The sequence below is a fragment of the Poeciliopsis prolifica genome, unplaced genomic scaffold, assembly GCF_027474105.1.
Source record: "Poeciliopsis prolifica strain line A6 unplaced genomic scaffold, Auburn_PproV2 SCAFFOLD064, whole genome shotgun sequence".
NCBI classification, from domain to species: domain Eukaryota; kingdom Metazoa; phylum Chordata; class Actinopteri; order Cyprinodontiformes; family Poeciliidae; genus Poeciliopsis; species Poeciliopsis prolifica.
The window spans coordinates 1118438-1136820 of record NW_026562439.1 but is presented as its reverse complement, the minus strand read 5'-3'; the positions used below and the strand labels follow the sequence as shown (position 1 = coordinate 1136820).

Here is an 18383-nt window from a genome sequence, read left to right as displayed (position 1 = left end):
TGTTATTTGTGCAGAAAAGCAACATTTTCACCATGATTTGACTTCACAAAGAGAGATTTTCAGTTTTTTCAGAAGTTATGACACAATAAATAGATTCAGTGTGGGATGTGGTGGTGTTACATTTTGCTGTACAATAGTAGAAACATTATATTAATGAATATTTAATGTTAGAATAATCACAGTTAGTTGATGTCGGCCTGGGTTTTCTCACTGTTCCCAACCTTACTGTTATCTGCTCACAGTCTTGCTTTATGTCTGAATTGATAGCTACTTTATGACGTACAAATTGTGAACTGGACAAATAATAAGGCTGAGTACTGCTGCATTTTCAAGTTAAATGATTTGTATTTCATTGTTCAGAATATTTAGAAAATATTCAAATGCAAATTTGAGTTTTGAAACGTAGGGAGTGTGTGTCTTGGGGAACGGGTTGGTTCCATGTCAATGTGTTTGGTTCTTCCAGATGAATTCTTTGGAGCAGAGGTTGATGCTGTTGGAGGAGCAGACAGCGGCGCTGAAGGAAGAGAGGCAGAAGCTGCGTAAGGCCAACGAAGACCTGGCCAACAACTGCCGACGACTCCAAGCCTCCATCGACTTTCTGAGGAACCAGGAAGCTGACCGGGAGGAGGAGGCCCGGGTCCGGACCCGGGTCTGTGATGAGCAGCACCGTGGCGAGGTCACGGCTCTGGAATCCCGACTGGCCGCGGCTCAAAAAGAAATCGCCAGGCTCAACAATCACTTGCTGAAGCTGAAGCAGGAGCTGGGTATCGCCAGAGCAGCCAGGGACTTCTACAGGAACCGAGCAGCAGGCCCGGCGCGGCCGGCCGGCACCGCCAACATCAGCGCCAAGGTCAAACCGAAGACAACCTGGCACAGAGGCCTTCCACGCCCGCGCCGCCACCCAACAGTCAGCTCCAATCAAGCCATCAGCTGGCACGGCCATAACCTCAGCCCCACTAAGGACGAGTGGGAGGACATGAGCGCAGAGAGGTAATGATTCCCCTCTCTGTCCCCCTCATTATTTTCAGTCGGTTTGAGACGAGAGGACGGGTCCTCTGAACGGTGGGGATACGGCATCAAGGGGGACAATGTGCATATGCAAAAACCGTAAGCAAACGGCTGATTGAATTTCATTGTCTGTCTAGTTGGTATTCAGAAGCCAAAAACAAGAATGTGAGCAAGAATGATAGAGAGAAGGAGAGAGGAGGGAGAGCCTACTGTCAGATCCTTTGAAATATCCTGGGACGACTTGCTCGCAGCTTATTGACTGAAATTTGCATGCAGAATTAGCCACCTCTCTGCGCAGAGCTGAACCTGTGCCAGAAAAGCCCAGGGATAAGGGGCCGCCGAAGCCTCCACACCTTCCAGTGATGCCATTTTCATGCACTAGTCACGCTACCCCGAAATTGACAGTTTGGCAGTTTGATTTAATTTACTGGTTCTTTGCATATTTACAAACCCCCCCTGACAGCACTAAGGATCCCCCTGCAAGGACCCCTCCCACACACACCCACACACACACACCACGCACGCACGCACGCACGCACGCACACACACACACACACGCGCGCGCGGAGGCTTACCCCACCTTGTGTGTAGTTATGCTGGTTATCTCGTGGCATGTCGGTGTGTATGTCTTCTCCTCTCTGCTCGCCTTAATTCTGTTGGATAAATTTTGAATGACCCAACTCGGATCAGTACCAGATGTCTACAAGATGCTTAACAGCCTCTAAATTAACAGCCATCGACAGTAATTATTTCATGTATGTTTTATGCAAAAATAAGCCGTTTCCTGAACGCCGCTGCCTTTCCGTCCATCCCGCTCGCTCACCACCTCTTCACCAGCTAATTCATCACGCCGTAATCCTCCCCAGCTCTATCCGCAAGAGGCCATTTAACAGCGACTGGGTGCACCAACGCCCAGCTTGCCTAATACCCCTCCATGTGGCTAATAAGCGGCGGTCTAATAAATGCTTTACCTGAGAGGAGGATCTAAGCGGATTTGTGAACAAGAGTGTTTAAACCGACATGTTGTCTTATTTAAGGCGCCTGTCAACCGATTTGATACTTTAAAGCCTTTGGCCTTTCTGATGTTACAGGAATCCTCTTTTCAGACACGTTGCTCTGTGTCGTCTGATAAAGATGTCAGGCCTAGAGAGCCTCGCAAAAATATGAAAACCTTAATTTTTTTGTATTTTGTCACTTTAAATCGGCAAACTATGACATTTTTAATACGGCTGCTCTGATAACACTTTTTCACTTCCGATACAATACAGTAAAGCACCTTATATTGTGATCAATATCAATAGATCACAATATAACAATATATATAATATATAATGTTCAATATATAGAATGTTCATTGTACTCTGATCCAGAACCGCACAGCATTCTGGGAGACTGGTAGAGGAAAAGCTATTAGCCACTGAACTTCTCATGGTTGGTGGCATCAACTAACTTATTCACTCTTTGGTTACCTACAACTTGTTGAGTAAGTTGCCCAGCAGCAGTTTAAGGTTTTGTCACCGTACCTTAAAAATAAAAAACAACGTTGTGGAGCGAACAAAGGAAAGGTCACACCTCTAATCTGGGATTATTTCAGATCTTTAAAACAAAAGACTAAACAGATATTGATATCAACTGATGTGAAATGCCTATATCGATTCATTTTGCAGCCATTTTGTCCAGATCTACTGTACTGATATTAACAATATCAGTAGGAATCTTACATATTTATTACTTATTTTGTATTGTGGATGAAAGAAAAAGCTTGATCAAGTCATGTGTCCTGCTGGATGCAGGACACAATCGCTGCATCCAGATAGAAATGCTGGATCAGACCTGTTTTCCAAAAACATGACTGTTAGGTTGATTTGTTGACAAACTGTCCTTTGGTCTGAGTGTGTTTCAGGGTTATTTTTGAGTTTTTCATTATAGCTTAGTTTTTGTTCTTTGTGCCTTTGTGTTTGTCTAATTCTGTTAGTTTTGGTTAGTTTTTAGAGTGTTTGCTAGTTTGTAGTTACATATTGTTTAGTTTTAGTTTAGTTTTTAATAGTTATAGTAGTAGTTTTAAATTTTTCTGACTGGTTTGCATCAGAATAATCGATTATAACATTAATCATGAGCTGCAGCTCTAATTTGCAATGACTAACTGTAGGTCGGTGTGTTTCCGCTCCATAAAGTTGGTGGTTCTTTCTCAAATTAATGCAAGTTTGGTTTCCCTGGTGGTGATCAGTAATCCTCAACAAGTCCCCGGTCCTCACCAGGCTGGATTTAACCCCCCAGCCATGTCATCCCCCAGTTAGAGCCTCTACTCAGCGCTCTTTACCTCTGCTGCTGCTCCCAGACCCCACCTTAATAAACCCGCCAGCGTAAATGTCACTGGCTTCCACCTTCACGTCAAAGGTCACTGTCAATAGACCTGTGTGTGTGTGCGCGTGTGTGTGTGTTTTGTGAAGCCCTCGCTGTGCGTCTATCAGATGCAAGTTTGCTGCGCTCCGCTCATCCATGCCTCTCACACACGTCTGTCACACTCGGAGAGCTAATGAAGGCCACAGCCACTCTCATACATGTTGATGCATTCGCCAGCAGCTTTTCACTTAATTTACGCCCACATTTACACTTCCTGCTCAGAAATTGGACGGGACATTGATTTTCTGTTGGATGGAGGGGGGTAGGAATGCACATATTTTTGCTTGATGTCAACTAAATCAACCATAAAAGGTAAATTGGATATTTTTTTGTCCAATGGTGGTACTCTGAGAGCCAGTAATAAACTTTACCTTTCTCTACAGTGACAGTGTTGAGGAGTACTCGGACAGTCTGAACGGGGAGTCCTCTGGGACTGAGCTTCACACGCGGCAAACTCAAGGACAGGTTGGTCCTCATTCATATTTCTTCTGTTTTTTTAAAGCTCAAATTTCCAGTCAGATTAGATCACTGGATTTGCTTCCTGTGATCGATTAATCAAATTTTCTGTTTTTGAAGATCTAATTTTTGGAAATCTGGAGTTTTTTTCCCACCATTGTCTCCTTCAGCCCACCAAGTTTGACAAACATGTTTTACAGCTTCAGGTTAAATCACAGAGCCAATGTTTGAAATAAAAGCCATTTTTGAAAAAAAAGGCCAATTTTTTTTTTCTAAAAGGTTAAAACAAATGGATTAAAATTGTAAATCAAGTTTGAGTAAAAAAAAGAAGAAATTTCAGGCATTTTTTCTTGCAATTTTGATGACTGGCTCACAGAGGATGAAAACCCAAAATGAGTGTCTTGGAAAAGTTGAATATCTAATAAGATAAATATATATATATTTTAGCCAGAAATTTCAGGCTTGAGAAAATTTTCATTTCTGTTCACTTCTTGGTTGGGGTTCCGTTTTCATGAAATACTGCATCAACATAGTGAGGCATCGATTCACATCGACCGTCCAGGTATTTACGTGTGAACGGTTCATACTTTATCACACAGAATGTGATTCTCTTTCATACAGTCAGATGAACATCCAGATCAGTCCTAATTATTGAACAGAGTTAGCAAATTGAGCGTCATTTTTCTACATAAACATAGTTTAACATGGAGAGGGGGATGAAAAGTTCGCCAGGGAGGTTAATAAGAAAGGCCAGACGGCGAGAGACTGAGAACAAAATGATGTGATTTTCCTCACACAGTTGCGACATTGAGAACTGATTTTGTCAGTTTGGCTTCAGTTTGACCTGCCAAAGTTGATCAAGTCCATGCTGTCTGGATGTTTTCGTATGAAGCATGTTCAGATATCAGATCAAATCAATAATTTGATTTAAGGTGTTTTTTTCCACCTCTTTATTAGAGTCATGAAGTTGAAAGCGGTGCCTGCAGTGTATAACCTGCGAGCTGTCAGGACTCGTCTTTCCTGATCCTTTCATTTTCCCGTCAACCCTTCCATCCTCATTGCTGTGGCAGCCCAGGTCCCCACACAACCCACCGCGCCACAAACCAAACGCCTCGTTTCCCCTCTCTGATCAAACCTGCCTCTGATTAAACCCTACCTGGCTCGTTTGATGTCACTACAAACTGTTTTGCATTGGGAGGTGTCACAGACACTTGCATGCACATTATTATTTTTGCTTGTAAATGACGACACACTCGTAGCTTTGGTGGCGTGGGATGAATCGAATCCCTCAGACGGTGATTGAACAAAGCAAGCAGCTGTCAGAGCTGATCTACACGCTCTGAGTCGGGGACTGTAGGAGTTTGTTGAACATGTTCAGGTGAATTATTTAGGCGCAGGATGATTTGTCTTGTTGTGTTAAGCCGAGCAGAGTGTGTGATCACAGTGTCACCGCGATCCCCATGTCAGCCAACCAAAGCTTGTCAACTGTTGTGTTCCATTAAACGACGTTTTATCGCCACGCTCACCGACTTTCTGCTTCTAGCCCTACAGGCGGTCGATTAGCTTCAGCACAGACGCACCAGCGACTGGATGCAACAGAAAACAAGGTCAGCACAAGTTTTCACACCCAAAGCAACTAAATACAGTCACAGTGCCTCACAGATGTATTCAAGTCGTTTAAGTTTTCCACATTTTGTCACGTTACAGCCGCAGTTTTCAACATGCGTAGATGTGAAATGGAAATAAAATGATAAAATCTCAGATATTCAATATATAGAATATTCCCTGAACTCCAGACGTCCAGACTTGAATCCAAATGCAGCTGCATTGAAAGACAGTTTTACAATATGGTGACTCAAATGGGCTGAACACAAAAACATGCCACACCTTTCAGATTTTCACTTTCTTTCTTAAGTGTTCGAAAATATTTAATTTGCTGCTGTTCAGTTTTTTCCTCTCAACTCTTTAAGTAGGTATAAATCAGAAGTGTAACTCATTCTAGGAGTTCGATGTGTCTGAGTTTTCACATGTGCACATCAAGTTTATTATAATTAACTAAAGCTAACAAAATTACAAAAACTCAAATTCAAATAACTCTTTTGTTAACTGAAATAAATAAAAACATAATTATAGAGAAAAACAATGGCTAACTGGAACTATGTTGTGCGTTTATAAAACTAACTAAAACGTATTGAAATCACAATTATAATATCCTTAATTTTCATGGTATTGAAGTATAAACACAAACTGATGTGAAATTGACTTATTTTTTCCACACAAGCAGTTTAATTCGTCAAATTACGGCACACTGTAATCCTTGTGGCAGCAAAGGTTTTAAAAAAACACAAGTCAGTTGGTTGTTAGACTTAGACTTAGACTTAGACTTGACTTTATTGATCCCTTGGGAAGACTCCCTCAGGAAATTATAGTTACCAGCAGCTCACAGGCAAAAATGTGGCACACAGTAAGCATACACAAAATACAAAAAAATACAAATTAAATACAAAACAAAGAATATAAATACAACACAAAAGGAAATTATAGCAATTTGGTCGATAGATTGACCAGTGATATGGTATTGCACTGTATGGTTTGGCCTGATAAATATGGAGTTCACATTTGTAGAAAAACTACTCCTTCTTCCCTCTGTCCTGTGTCACCTCCGACCCCCCAGTGAGGAGTTGTACAGTCTGAAGGCGTGGGGGACAAAGGAGTTCTTGAATCTATTGGTCCGGCACTTGGGAAGCAGCAGTCTGTCACTGAACAGGCTCCTCTGGCTGCTGATGACGGCGTGTAGAGGGTGGCTGCTATCGTCCATGATGTCCAGCAGTTTGTTCAGTGTCCTCGCCTCTGCCACCGTCACCAGAGAGTCCAGCTTCATGCCGACCACAGAGCCGGCACGCCTGATCAGTTTGTCCAGTCTGGACGTGTCCTTCTTGGATGTGCTGCCTCCCCAGCACACCACGGTGTAGAAGAGGACACTGGCGATCACTGACTGGTAGAACATCCACAGCAGTTTGCTGCAGATGTTAAAGGACCGCAGTCTCCTCAGGAAGTACATCCTGCTCTGCACCTTCCCGTACAGGTGGCTGGTGTGTTTTGACCAATCCAGTTTACTGTCCAGCCACAGCCCGAGGTACTTGTAGGAGCCCACGACCTCAACCTCCTCCCTCTAGTACGACTGGTCTCGGCTTTGGTCTGGACCTCCCAAAGTCTATAACCAGCTCCTTTGTCTTAGAGGTGTTGAGTTCCAGGTGGTTTGTGTGGCACCAGAGAGCAAAGTCCCTCACCAGACAGCGATATTCCTCCTCTCCGTCGTCCCTGATACATCCGACTATGGCTGTGTCATCAGCATACTTCTGTATGTGACACAGCTCCGAGTTGTAGTGGAAGTCAGAGGAGTACAGGGTGAAGAGAAGAGGGGCCAGCACTGTGCCCTGAGGGGCTCCTGTGCTGCTGACCACAGTGTCAGACACGGTGTCCTTTAGCTTGACATACTGCGGCCTGTTGGTGAGGTAACTATGGATCCAGGTGACCAGGTGCTGGTCCACTCCCATGCTATTTAGTTTGTCCTGGAGCAGAAGGGGCTGGATTGTATTAAAGGCACTGGAGAAGTCCAAGAAAAGGATCCTCACTGTGCCACTGCCCTTATCCAGGTGGGAGTGGGCCCGGTGCAGCAGGTAGAGGATGGCATCCTCCACACCAACATCTGCCTGGTAGGCGAATTGCAGGAGGTCCTGAGCATGTTCCACCTGAGGTCTGAGGAGGCCGAGGAAGAGCCGCTCCAACGTCTTCATCAGGTGTGAAGTGAGTGCCACGGGCCGAAAGTCATTCAGCTCGCTGGGCCTGTTCTTCTTGGGCACTGGGACGATGCAGGATGTCTTCCAGAGGGTGGGCACTTCCCTTAGCTGCAGGCTGAGGTTGAAGATCCGCTGTAGTGGCTCTCCCAGTTCAGCAGCGCAGGTCTTCAGCAGCCTTGGACACACCTGGTCCGGCCCTGCTGCTTTCCTGGGCTTGAGCTTCCTCAGCTGTTCTCTGACCTGGTCTGTGGTGATGTGGGGTGGAGGTTGTGCTGAGGTGTGTGGGGGGGTTGTCAGTGTTTTGTTGTCTGTGGGGAGGTGTGTGGTAAGGAGCAGAGGTGGCTGCAGTGAGAGAGGGGGTTGGGGGGGCACAGACTGGTTGAACCTGTTGAAGAAGTTGTTCAGTTGGTTTGCCCTCTCCATTGTTCCCTCAACGACTCTGGTCTTTGTGTTGAGGCCAGTGATGGTCCTCACACCTTCCCAGACCTCCCTCATGTTGTTCTCTCTCAGCTTCTGCTCCACCTTTCTCCTGTAGCTGTCTTTTGCTTCCCTCACACACTGCTTCACCTCCTGCTGTGCTGCCTTCATGGCCTCCCTGTCTCCTCTCCTGAAGGCAACCTTCTTCTTGTTGAGGACAGTTTTGACTTCCCGTGTTCAACGATAATTTAATCCCATTTTTCTTTTTTAGAACTTAAATTTTATGAATTTTTACAGAGCAATTATACAGTCTAACAAGTCCAACTTGTCTGACTTATTTACATGAATGGAGCTTCTTCTGGCCCCCAGCTCAACTAAAAGCAGCTTTTGGAAATAAATATGTAATCTTTTCCATTTGGTAAAATTCTGAATATATTTCTAAAGTATTCATTGCCCAATACGATTTGTTCGTAATCACATCACAATGCTTTGACCTATGAATTTACCAAATTTTTAAAAAACTAAAAGGACTATTTTTATAAATCAAAGCTTAATTAAAACCAATTTTTTAATTAATAAAAACTTGCAAACAAATTCTAAAAACTACCTAAAACTAATTTAATTTGACAAACAAAAACTAAAAGCTAAATAAAACTGAACTGTAATGAAAAAGCCAAAACATGAAGCACATACATGTCTATATGCGCCGGTAAACTCCCAGCCGGAGCGTCTAAAAACAGATTCCTGAGTTTTCCCGCTCACGTCACCTCTGAGGCAGCTGCTTGTTCTCCCTCCTGTTAGATGATAAACAGCAGGAGCCCTGGGAGCGAGGGACAAGAGGGGAGAAACAGAGGAGGAAGAAGAGGCTGATGAAGACCCAGCGCTGCTCCTCCTCCTCTCTACAGCAGCGCGTCGAGTCTCTGCAGCGCCACATAGACGTCCTGCAAAGTGCCAAGAAGGATGCTCTGCTTGCAGCTAGAGAGCTGCAAGAGGCCAATGAAGTGATCAAGGTGCAGCTCGGCTCTCTCACTGTGCAGCTCAACAGCAGCAAGCAGCTCACGCAGGTAACACAGGAGTAAACTAGCAAAGCTGGTTTGGAAGTATTTCACTTTTTGTTTGTTTTTTTTGGTGGGGGGGTGGGTGAATATTTTTAATGAGACAGCTGACAGCCCTGCTCTCTTCTGTGGAGGTTACAACCACAGAGCAGAGAAGAGCAGCAAGCAAGACAAGTTTATTTTTACACAAGTGTTCCTCAGAAAAATAAAGGAGCAGAGGTAAAGAAATTGTATTATGGGTTCAGAGTTTTTAGTCCCAACAGTTTCTACATATCTCAGGTGTTCAGAACTGAGGAGCTTAGAAAGAAAATGGCCTCGTTTGATATGAAAGAGGTGTCAGGAAACCCAGAGGTTCATACCTGACCAGCAACTCTGAAGGCTGTTTAGGGCCGAAACCGTTTGGTGCTTCATAGAACATCAGAAACATTTCAAGATCTCTTACAACAGGGAACTGAACACATAAATATCTTGTCATTTTCCTATTAGCCTAAACGTCCATAAGAACTCATAATTATTTCAATAATGATCTTTATTATATTTCTCTATTGTGGAAGTTGCAGTTTTTTCATCTCTGGTTTTGGTGGAGCCGACCATGAAAACAAAACTCAACATCAGCAGGAGCTAATACAAGATCAAAACACATTGAAATATATAGAACCTATATTTCATCTCTTTATAGCCCAATTTAATAAATTAAAGTCACAAGTCTGACATTAAGATCTAAATTATGTGACTGAAATCTGAGAAAACGTCTGAACTCAGAATTCTGACAATTCTGAATTCTAAAGTATAAATTTGGAGAAAATAAAGTCTGAATTTTGAGATTAAAATCTAAATCCTTCTGTAGCGTCTTGCTACCGCTGTTTCATAGTTTTCTCCTGTAGTTGCTCTTGTCAAGCCAGTTGTACATGAAAAACCAGGTGCCCAGTTACATTCATCCAGCCTCCCTCTAATAGAGACGAGCTAACTGTTTTCTACAGGTGAGCTTCACTCACCTGTCGAGTTATTCAGTGGTTAGTCAGTCTGAAAGGAAACAAACTACGCACACCAACATGTCGACAGAAACAGTCATTAACCTGATAGAGTGAAGAGTGAATAGCTACAAACACCAGATGAGGCTGTGTGTCTTTTTGTAACGTTGCAATTCGGTGGACTTGTATACAAGTCAAGAGTGCAGCTCTCACAACGGTGCCACCCAGGAAGTGGCCCTGGTGCACCCAACAGGCCTCTGATTGCTGAAACCCAGCGAGACCTTAGACTCAGACACAGCAGAGGAGGCACACACACACACACACACACACACACGCACATGCACACACACACACACGCACACACACACACAAAAGGGAGTGAATGAGTGGACAGAGGGGGAATTGCTGTCTTCCTGTTTGTTTCCTCTCTCCTCCTGCAGTATTAATGCCACTCCACCAGAGAAAGTTGGAGCCGACCGGCTGGTCAAAGCCGGATCTTGTTGCCCTCTCTGAAAAGGCCAAGAGGTGATAGACTTTGGACTTGTTCCAGCAGGTTCTGGCCCACTCTCCAACTAAAACTCTGCTTGTAATTGGCTTAGGACAGGCTCCACAGGGGCCATCATGTGATAGGTAGCATGACAGCTTCCCAGAGACTTGTTTGTGTTGCTCTGTCTCCTGATTCTTCAGCCATTCTGTCCTCCTCTTTTCCTGCCTCACTGCCTTATAAAGTCATACACTCTTGTCTTGTGTCTTCCATTATTTTTCTTCCCAGGTAGTTCTTCCAGCTCACACATTTAAAAACCTTAAACTGGATCCGACTATGAGTGTTTAAATAGGTTTGGTGGTAAAATCCCATCCTGAGAGTTTTTCTGCATGAAGTTTGCATGTTTTCCATGCAGGGAAACAGAGACAAACACGCATACACACACTCACACCTACAGACAATTAACCACACAGTTTGACCTGTGGGAGAAAGTAGAGGTAGGTAATGTGGACTCAAAGTTTTATAGTATGTTGTGGGAGTATTTTAATAACAATAAAAGTGACTATGAGAACTCTTTGTTAGTACTTTTTTAGATAAATGGATGGCAGAACAATCTTTGCCCCACAAACAAATGCAACTTTAAAAACATTCCCTTTTCTAATGTTCTACTTTAGGACACCAGTCACATAAAAAAGTGTGAATAAACTACAATAAATCGTATTTATTGGTATGTCTTTATTGAACAAACAATAGAGAAAAAAGTTGTAAAACACAATTTTATTTTATTTTAATAAAAAAACATTAATTGGAATTTATTGTGACAATAAATAAAAATCTTAACATCAGAAATGTGTAACGATAAATGACGCAGGCATTGGGAGAACATCATGCAAACTCCATGTAGGAAGATCCTGGACTATTTTTACGCTTACTCAATTACAATTGCTCAAGTAACTGTTTTTGAAAAAAAAAAAAAATACTTTTAGGAGTATTTTTACTATCCTGTACTTTTTACTTTTGAGTGGTTTTATTATGAAATGTCTCCACTCTTACCTAAAACTTCTGGATTTTCTACCCACTGAATAAAAAACAAAAACTCCACAGACACACCTGCAGTTTTTGTTAAAGTTTCACAAGTTTCTTATTGAAAGAAACTGGTTTGGGAACATTTTCTTTTGCCTGATGTCATTTTTTGTTGTGAATTATTGTCATTTTGGTCCTTAAAATTCCAAAATTTCTTCTTTATATTTTGGTCTGTTTGATTATGTTATTTTAAATGATTTTATCAGTTACTCAGTACTAAAGTAGACTTTTTAACAAAGAGTTTTTTACTCTTACTTGAGTAAAAATATGTTGAAGTAGTGCTGCTCTTTATTGAGTTTAATTTTTGGGTCCTCTGTCCACATCTGCCCAGAACTGTCTTTCAGCAGCGCTGCTCACTGCTCCACTGTGCATTTCTGCAAATATTCAGATTATTTATCCGGCCTCTGTTGATCCCAGTGATTCCATAAGGCTGAGAGAAAGGAGCGCCACAGATGGAGGAGTCCTCTCCTCCTCCCTGTATATCCGTCTGTGTCAGTGTCATTTCTCTCCAGTGCTGAAAATGGCCTGTGAAATCAAAGCTCGTCTTACAGGAAGTGTCATCAATGCCTCTCTTAATTCGTGCTCTGCTGCCACTGAGGCCATATCCCCACTTTCTATTCCCCACTCCTCTCCCCCACGCTCCCAGGGGAGGCGGCGTGTGTGCCTTCAGCAGAGCAGAGGAAACCTAAAACAAGAGAGATTCTATTAAAAGGTGTCAGCCAGCAACCAGATATCAATAACCTCCATGTATGCAGAGCAGAGAGCAAACCCTGGGGAATCTGTGGTTTCATTCGTGTGTGTTGGCTCGCTGTGTTTTCCAGCTTTGCTTTACACGGTCAGAAGTATTTCCATGTATCATGTCTCCTATTTGTGCCATTAAGCATTTTTCATGTTTGACACAATACCATATCAGTTAATCATTGCAATATTGAGCCAAAGTTGCAGTGATGTGATTATAGGTCGTATTTCCTAATAAGGAAGACAGGAACTCACTTTAATATTTGCCACAGATGTGGTTTATCTTGATCTCTTTAGAACCATTGATACACTGAGCTGTACCTGATCAAATGATAGCATTATTATTATTTAATCTAAACTCAGTCATTCAAATGCAAAACTAATACTATTATATTCTAGTGGACAGTCCTACAGCTCAGGTTCATGCAACTTGTGCACCTGTAACAACATGTTAAAAGATTATTATGTCGACAATCCACACATTTATTCTAATTGGTTCTTCCAAGAAGTCAAAATGTTTTTATTTTAATTACACATACCTAAAATCTAAAAGAGAAGTCACAATAATAAACCAGACAATAATATGATTGTTACTTAGTTACCACAATAAATGCGTTGAAACACGTGATACATTAAAGTTTTCTGCAAGGCTTGTATGTCTAATTGTATTATCTAGCTACTAAACTAGTTTAGTAGCTAGATAATACTAAATCTAGCTACTAAACCTAGATTTAGTAGCGAGGTTTAGTTAAGTAAGTTGCATAATAGCTAACTAGGTTACTTACTGCAAAACTAATATCATAGTATTAGTTTTGACAACTAATTTACTTTCCTAATGACCAACTAAAAAGTTTAAAAACAACTTTCTCACTTACTTGAAACCAAAACATATGTACTTAATAACTAATTTACCTCATTTATTTTCCTACCTGCTTACTCACAACTAACTTACTCTATCTTTACTGACTTAATAAATTACTAATGTGCTTTCCAAATCACTAGAATGTGTATTTACTAGTTTACACAATTAACAACCAACATAGTTACTAATCTTATTCACTACCTAATAATGCAGTTAACTATTTCACCCACTGACTTAATGATGTCTACCTTTCAGTTTTTTTAGTTTAGAACTAGCATATTAACATTTTTACTTACTTTCTAACTTCAGTTTGTCTTCTTATGTCTGCAGAATACTGAGATGTATTGGAAGCCTTTTCTCCGAATAAAAAAACTTCACATTTACAGTCAACTGTTTTATTTACTAAAAATTGACAGGAAAATCTGGGAATTTGAGTCTGGAAAGTGTTGGAATTTTATAAGTGAAAAATGTGTTGTAAACCTATAGAAAAATATAACTGATTAAGTTGATTTGCTCTCAAGTGAATAGATATACAGTGTTGTGGACATGTCATAAATCTTAATATACGAGATTATTAATTTAAATTCTTATAGTTCTGTTTGCACACACTGTTCTGTGAATGTATATGCCCTCGCCCTACAGCATCTCTGCAGGTAATAGGATACAGTTTCCTTCATTAGCTCAGTCTGTTATTGTTGGTCGGATCATCAACAATATGTTGCAGCTCGTTATCGCACTTCAGTTCCCTCCACGCCAAAACAGAAATAAATATTTCCACCTTTTTTTTTTACAAGTAGGCCCAACTTCAACTTTTATTTGTTTTGTCACCGGCATGACTAGCTCACCTTTCCTGTTGTGGCTAACTCTGCAGAAGCTGACCTCTGACCTGGCTGGTGTGGAGCAGCAGAAAAAGGTTTTGGAGATGGAGCTGGAGCAGTGGAAGCGGATTACTCTCCCCCCAAAAGCAGCACCTCAACCAGCAGCACCACCCACCGCACCAGCAAGCAGTGAGTGTTCCTGTCAGGGCAGAACCGGACCGGCCCTCCAGTCCCTGGAGGCGGAGGTCAAACAGCTTCAAGTCAAACTTAAGGTCAGTGCTTATTGAGTTAATCATCTCCCCTCATTCTCCACCTTGCTGTGCATGCCTCTTAGGATAAATCTCCTAATAGGATGATAGCATTAAATAATGTGTTCATTTCTAATTTTTTGCTCTGTGGGGCATGAATGAATAAAGTGTAAAAATGTCAAATCCGATTGTGTGATTTTAAAGGAAATCTGCATTGATATCTGGATTCTAGACAAATGTTAAAATGAGTCCTGTCAATTGATTACATAGTTCAGTCAGATTAATCGCAATCTACCACTGGGATTTATCTAGATTAACCACTACGCTTACCTTCATTCAAATGTATAAATATACTTTGTCAAAAATGTTTAAGATTGTCTCAAATTAAGCATCTCAGTTTTCCAGATTTTCATATTGTCATCTCCCTAAAATAAAAGTCCAAGTCACTCCCTAAAATAAAAGTCCAAGTCACTTTTTAGTGATTTTAGCAACAACAACAAAAAAATCTACCCTTTTTTATCACCAGGAAAGGACTCAGACAAAAGTAAATAAAATCACTTTTGGCTAAAAATTCCTTAGGCTGTTATTTTAGGAAGATGACAATATACAGGTAGGTTTAAAAGAAGGTATTTTATTTCAAATGTGTTCAAGAAATGTTAATTAAAACTGATTGTGTTTCAGTGTTGCAATAAGCAGGCGACATGCTGCCTTGTTTTTTTCCAAACGTTCATCGCAATGTTTCTTGTTTTGTTTTGCTTTTTTTTGTTGTTATTTTTGTTTCAGAGAATTTTTGGCACTAATGGACTTTATTTGTTCCTTTATCAATTAAGTAACCAAACCTGGGACTCAAACCTGTGACGGCTGCATCTGAGAGAATAACCTCTGTGTACGGGGCATCCGCTCCCACTGTGGCAGTTATTTAAAGGGAAATAATTCTGCTTAGCATATCAGACTCTCATCTTTTTACTTGCCTTTGTGACTCTACATTGTTGAATTCTGTACATGATCGTGCAAATTGCTTCTGTGTACTTAACCCTTTGCATGAGAGGCTTTTAGGTCAAAAGTGATCATGTGATTCATCTGGATTATGTCATAATAATGTGTTATATTATTAGATTAGTCGCATGCGTTAACGATGACATCTCTTGTTAAAATATGTGTATTTCTTTACTATTCTTGTGGCCATTTTAGCTGCAGCACTGTTCCACAGCCCAGCAGTGCAGGATTAAACATGCATTTTTAGTTGAGGAAAAAAAGTCTCTCAGATTTCATCAAATATCAATTTCTGAGGCACTTTAACATTTCACTGAAAGCCTCAAAGTCCTTGAAGCTTCTGCAAGAAACTCTATCAAGGTTTTACTTTTCAGATCAAGTAAGAAGGAAAAAAAAGCACAAAATTTTCCGCCTTTTTAATTTACACACTGCATCACCTGAAATTGCATGTGATTTCAACATGAATTAGCATTTCATACCAATTGATCTTATTTCAGAGTAGCTGTCAGAAAGATGAGAAATGGAGGGTGAGAGGCGGGGAAGGAGGTTCGAGCGGTGACGCGACATTATCACCCTCTCAGCAGCCCGCTCATCAGTGTCACCGAGCAGATTGCTGCTGTCGGTGCACACGTCTCAGGAAGTCATGGCAGGTGACACCTTAACAGAGAGGGAGGTGACGGAGGTGCATGTTTAACAACAGCTTGCAGTGGAGCATTTCCCCGCAGACAGCGGCCTTCAAACCAAGACTTCATCATTTTTATAAGCTGCATCCTTTGTTTTGCAGGCACGAGTGGTTAACACTAGGGCTGCAACGATTAATCGATAAAAATTTGACCAATCATGCAGATTTTTTATTTAAACCTTTTTATATAATATTAGAAATACATTAAAATGATTAAATTCCCCTTTTTAAACTGTAGTTTTATGGCCTAAAATTTCGTAACAGCATTCCTTTAGTGAACGCTTGTTCATTTGCAACAAAGCATGCATCTGCAGCTAAAAAATTACTTTAACATGCAGCGAGGTAAGATTTAGGAGAAGCTGATTAATAATTGAATATCTAAACATGTCTAAAAAAAGATTTGTTTTGTGCTTTTTGAGTGGAGTGAAGCTAAAACTGCCACTTGAGAAGTTCAGAGTAAAACATTTACAAACAAAAGTTTTCTGAAATGTAAAATGTACGATGTTTGCACGGCTTTTTCTTCATGAGTGTGTTGTTGTTTCAGCAAATTGGCCTTTTTATATTCCACTTAATGATTAATCAATCACTAAATTAGTTGATTTCAATAATCAATTTATCAAAATTATTCCAATTACTCTTTCAGTGATATTGAATACTCCTTATAAAACAGTAACACCAAGACATGTTTATGTTTTACATGTGCCTTTTTTTCATCAGTATTGTAGGTGTGGGTTATTTTTTCCACTTTATAAAATGTATTATTCTCTTTAACCTCTTTTAGCACCTTCTTCCCTTCCACTGTTTCCATAATGAGAAGGCATGCTGTGCTTGACCCGCCATCAGTCGGGCTGAAACACATTAACAAACGCTCGTACCGTGTGCCCTCTCCCCAGAGCTCGAACGCTGAAGTCACAAAGCAGATGGCGGCTAACAAAGCCCTGCGAGGACAACTCCAGGAGAAGGACGACAAGCTCAGCCAGCTGCAGGACAAGTTAGTTACACACCTTTGTCTTAATTAGTGCTGCTTGTCCTCTTCGTGATCCCGGCTGTTTGTTGTTGTTGCTCTGCACCTTTTTTTTTTTTCTGCACCTCTTTGTCTCTCCATCCCTCTGTCTGTGTGTCTTAATGCATTCTGTGCAGCTCTCATCTGCTGTGTTTGATTCCACCATGTGGTGAGCCTCTCTCTGCTGCAGCTTCATCAGCAACTCAAAGAAAACAGTGTGTGACGTTAATATAAGCAGCTAAAGATAACAGAGAGTTTACCCCTTAAGATTTTTCTGTGTTTTGTTGCATTAAAGCTACAAACTTATGTCACATTGTGTCGTGAAGTGGAGCGAAAAAGCAAAGTATCTAATAATTTTACTGAAGGAAGAGTAGCACGACTTCAACATGTTTTTACTCAACTAAGACTAAAAAGTAATTGTTCCAAAAATTACTCAAGTAAGAATAAAGTATGTGGTAAAGCAGCTACCGAAGTACGAAACATCAATCATTTGACATTTTTAAAATACTTGAATGTAAAGTTGTGTGAAAATTTTGGGATTTAAAATATCTAAATACGAATATGAAATATTTCACTCAAAATACTTTATACAAATAACGCAACAAAACTATGCAAAGAAAACATTTTCCTAAATCAGTTTTAAAATATTGAACCCATGAAACATTAAAAGAAACTGCAGGTTTGTGTCTGGGGATTTTTTTCTAAACAAGTTTGTTCTTCATTCAGTGAATTTACTCAGAGTAGAGAATTCAAAAACTTTACTCAAGTAAGAGCAGCGATATGTCATAAGAAAGTTACTCATTAAAAGTAAAAAGTACATTTTTTCCAATAGATTATTCTAGTAAATGTAACTGATCCACTCAACCTGACTAGCAACTGGCTTCAGGATTGATAAATAGCCAATTCAAACAACTTTCTCTACCCATTAAGAAACATCTAACACTTGTTGTGAAAGTACATTTATTTCAGCATTTACAAACAAAGACACGGCATGTACAACTGTTAATTTATGAGTTATTAGGCCTGAATAAATATTTTCTGCACATTTCGGCCTTGCCTTTTGCCAGTCAAATTCCTGCATACTTGCAGGTCTGAGAAATCACGATCATTCTGCTGAAACAACTGATGCATTTCCTCTGTGCATTAAAAACCGCTTCCACTGGAACACTATTTCACCTGCAGCAGGGGAAAAATGTCTCATTACAAGTGAAATCATAAAGTGCCACTAACAATAAGACTTTTCAAAACTATAAAAAAACAAATGACATCAAACAAGTTACTTTTAAGTTAGTTTTATCTTATTTAAAGTGTACTAATATATTTGCATTAGAAATTAGACCAAAAATACTTGGTCAGATTTTG

The 18383-nt window shown here is 40.7% G+C and overlaps 1 protein-coding gene across 2 annotated transcripts in view; it reads left to right on the top strand.

Moving 5' to 3' along the window:
* The window catches only part of cntln (centlein, centrosomal protein), a 100991-nt gene that overhangs the window by 49713 nt on the left and 32895 nt on the right, over nucleotides 1-18383 (top strand). For both annotated transcript variants that reach the window (XM_055019925.1, XM_055019926.1), the window contains exons 15-20: nucleotides 464-990; nucleotides 3795-3876; nucleotides 5411-5474; nucleotides 8886-9148; nucleotides 14149-14367; nucleotides 16912-17009. In XM_055019925.1, the coding sequence (XP_054875900.1) occupies nucleotides 464-990; nucleotides 3795-3876; nucleotides 5411-5474; nucleotides 8886-9148; nucleotides 14149-14367; nucleotides 16912-17009 (1253 nt within the window). The remainder of the gene's footprint in view (nucleotides 1-463; nucleotides 991-3794; nucleotides 3877-5410; nucleotides 5475-8885; nucleotides 9149-14148; nucleotides 14368-16911; nucleotides 17010-18383) is intronic.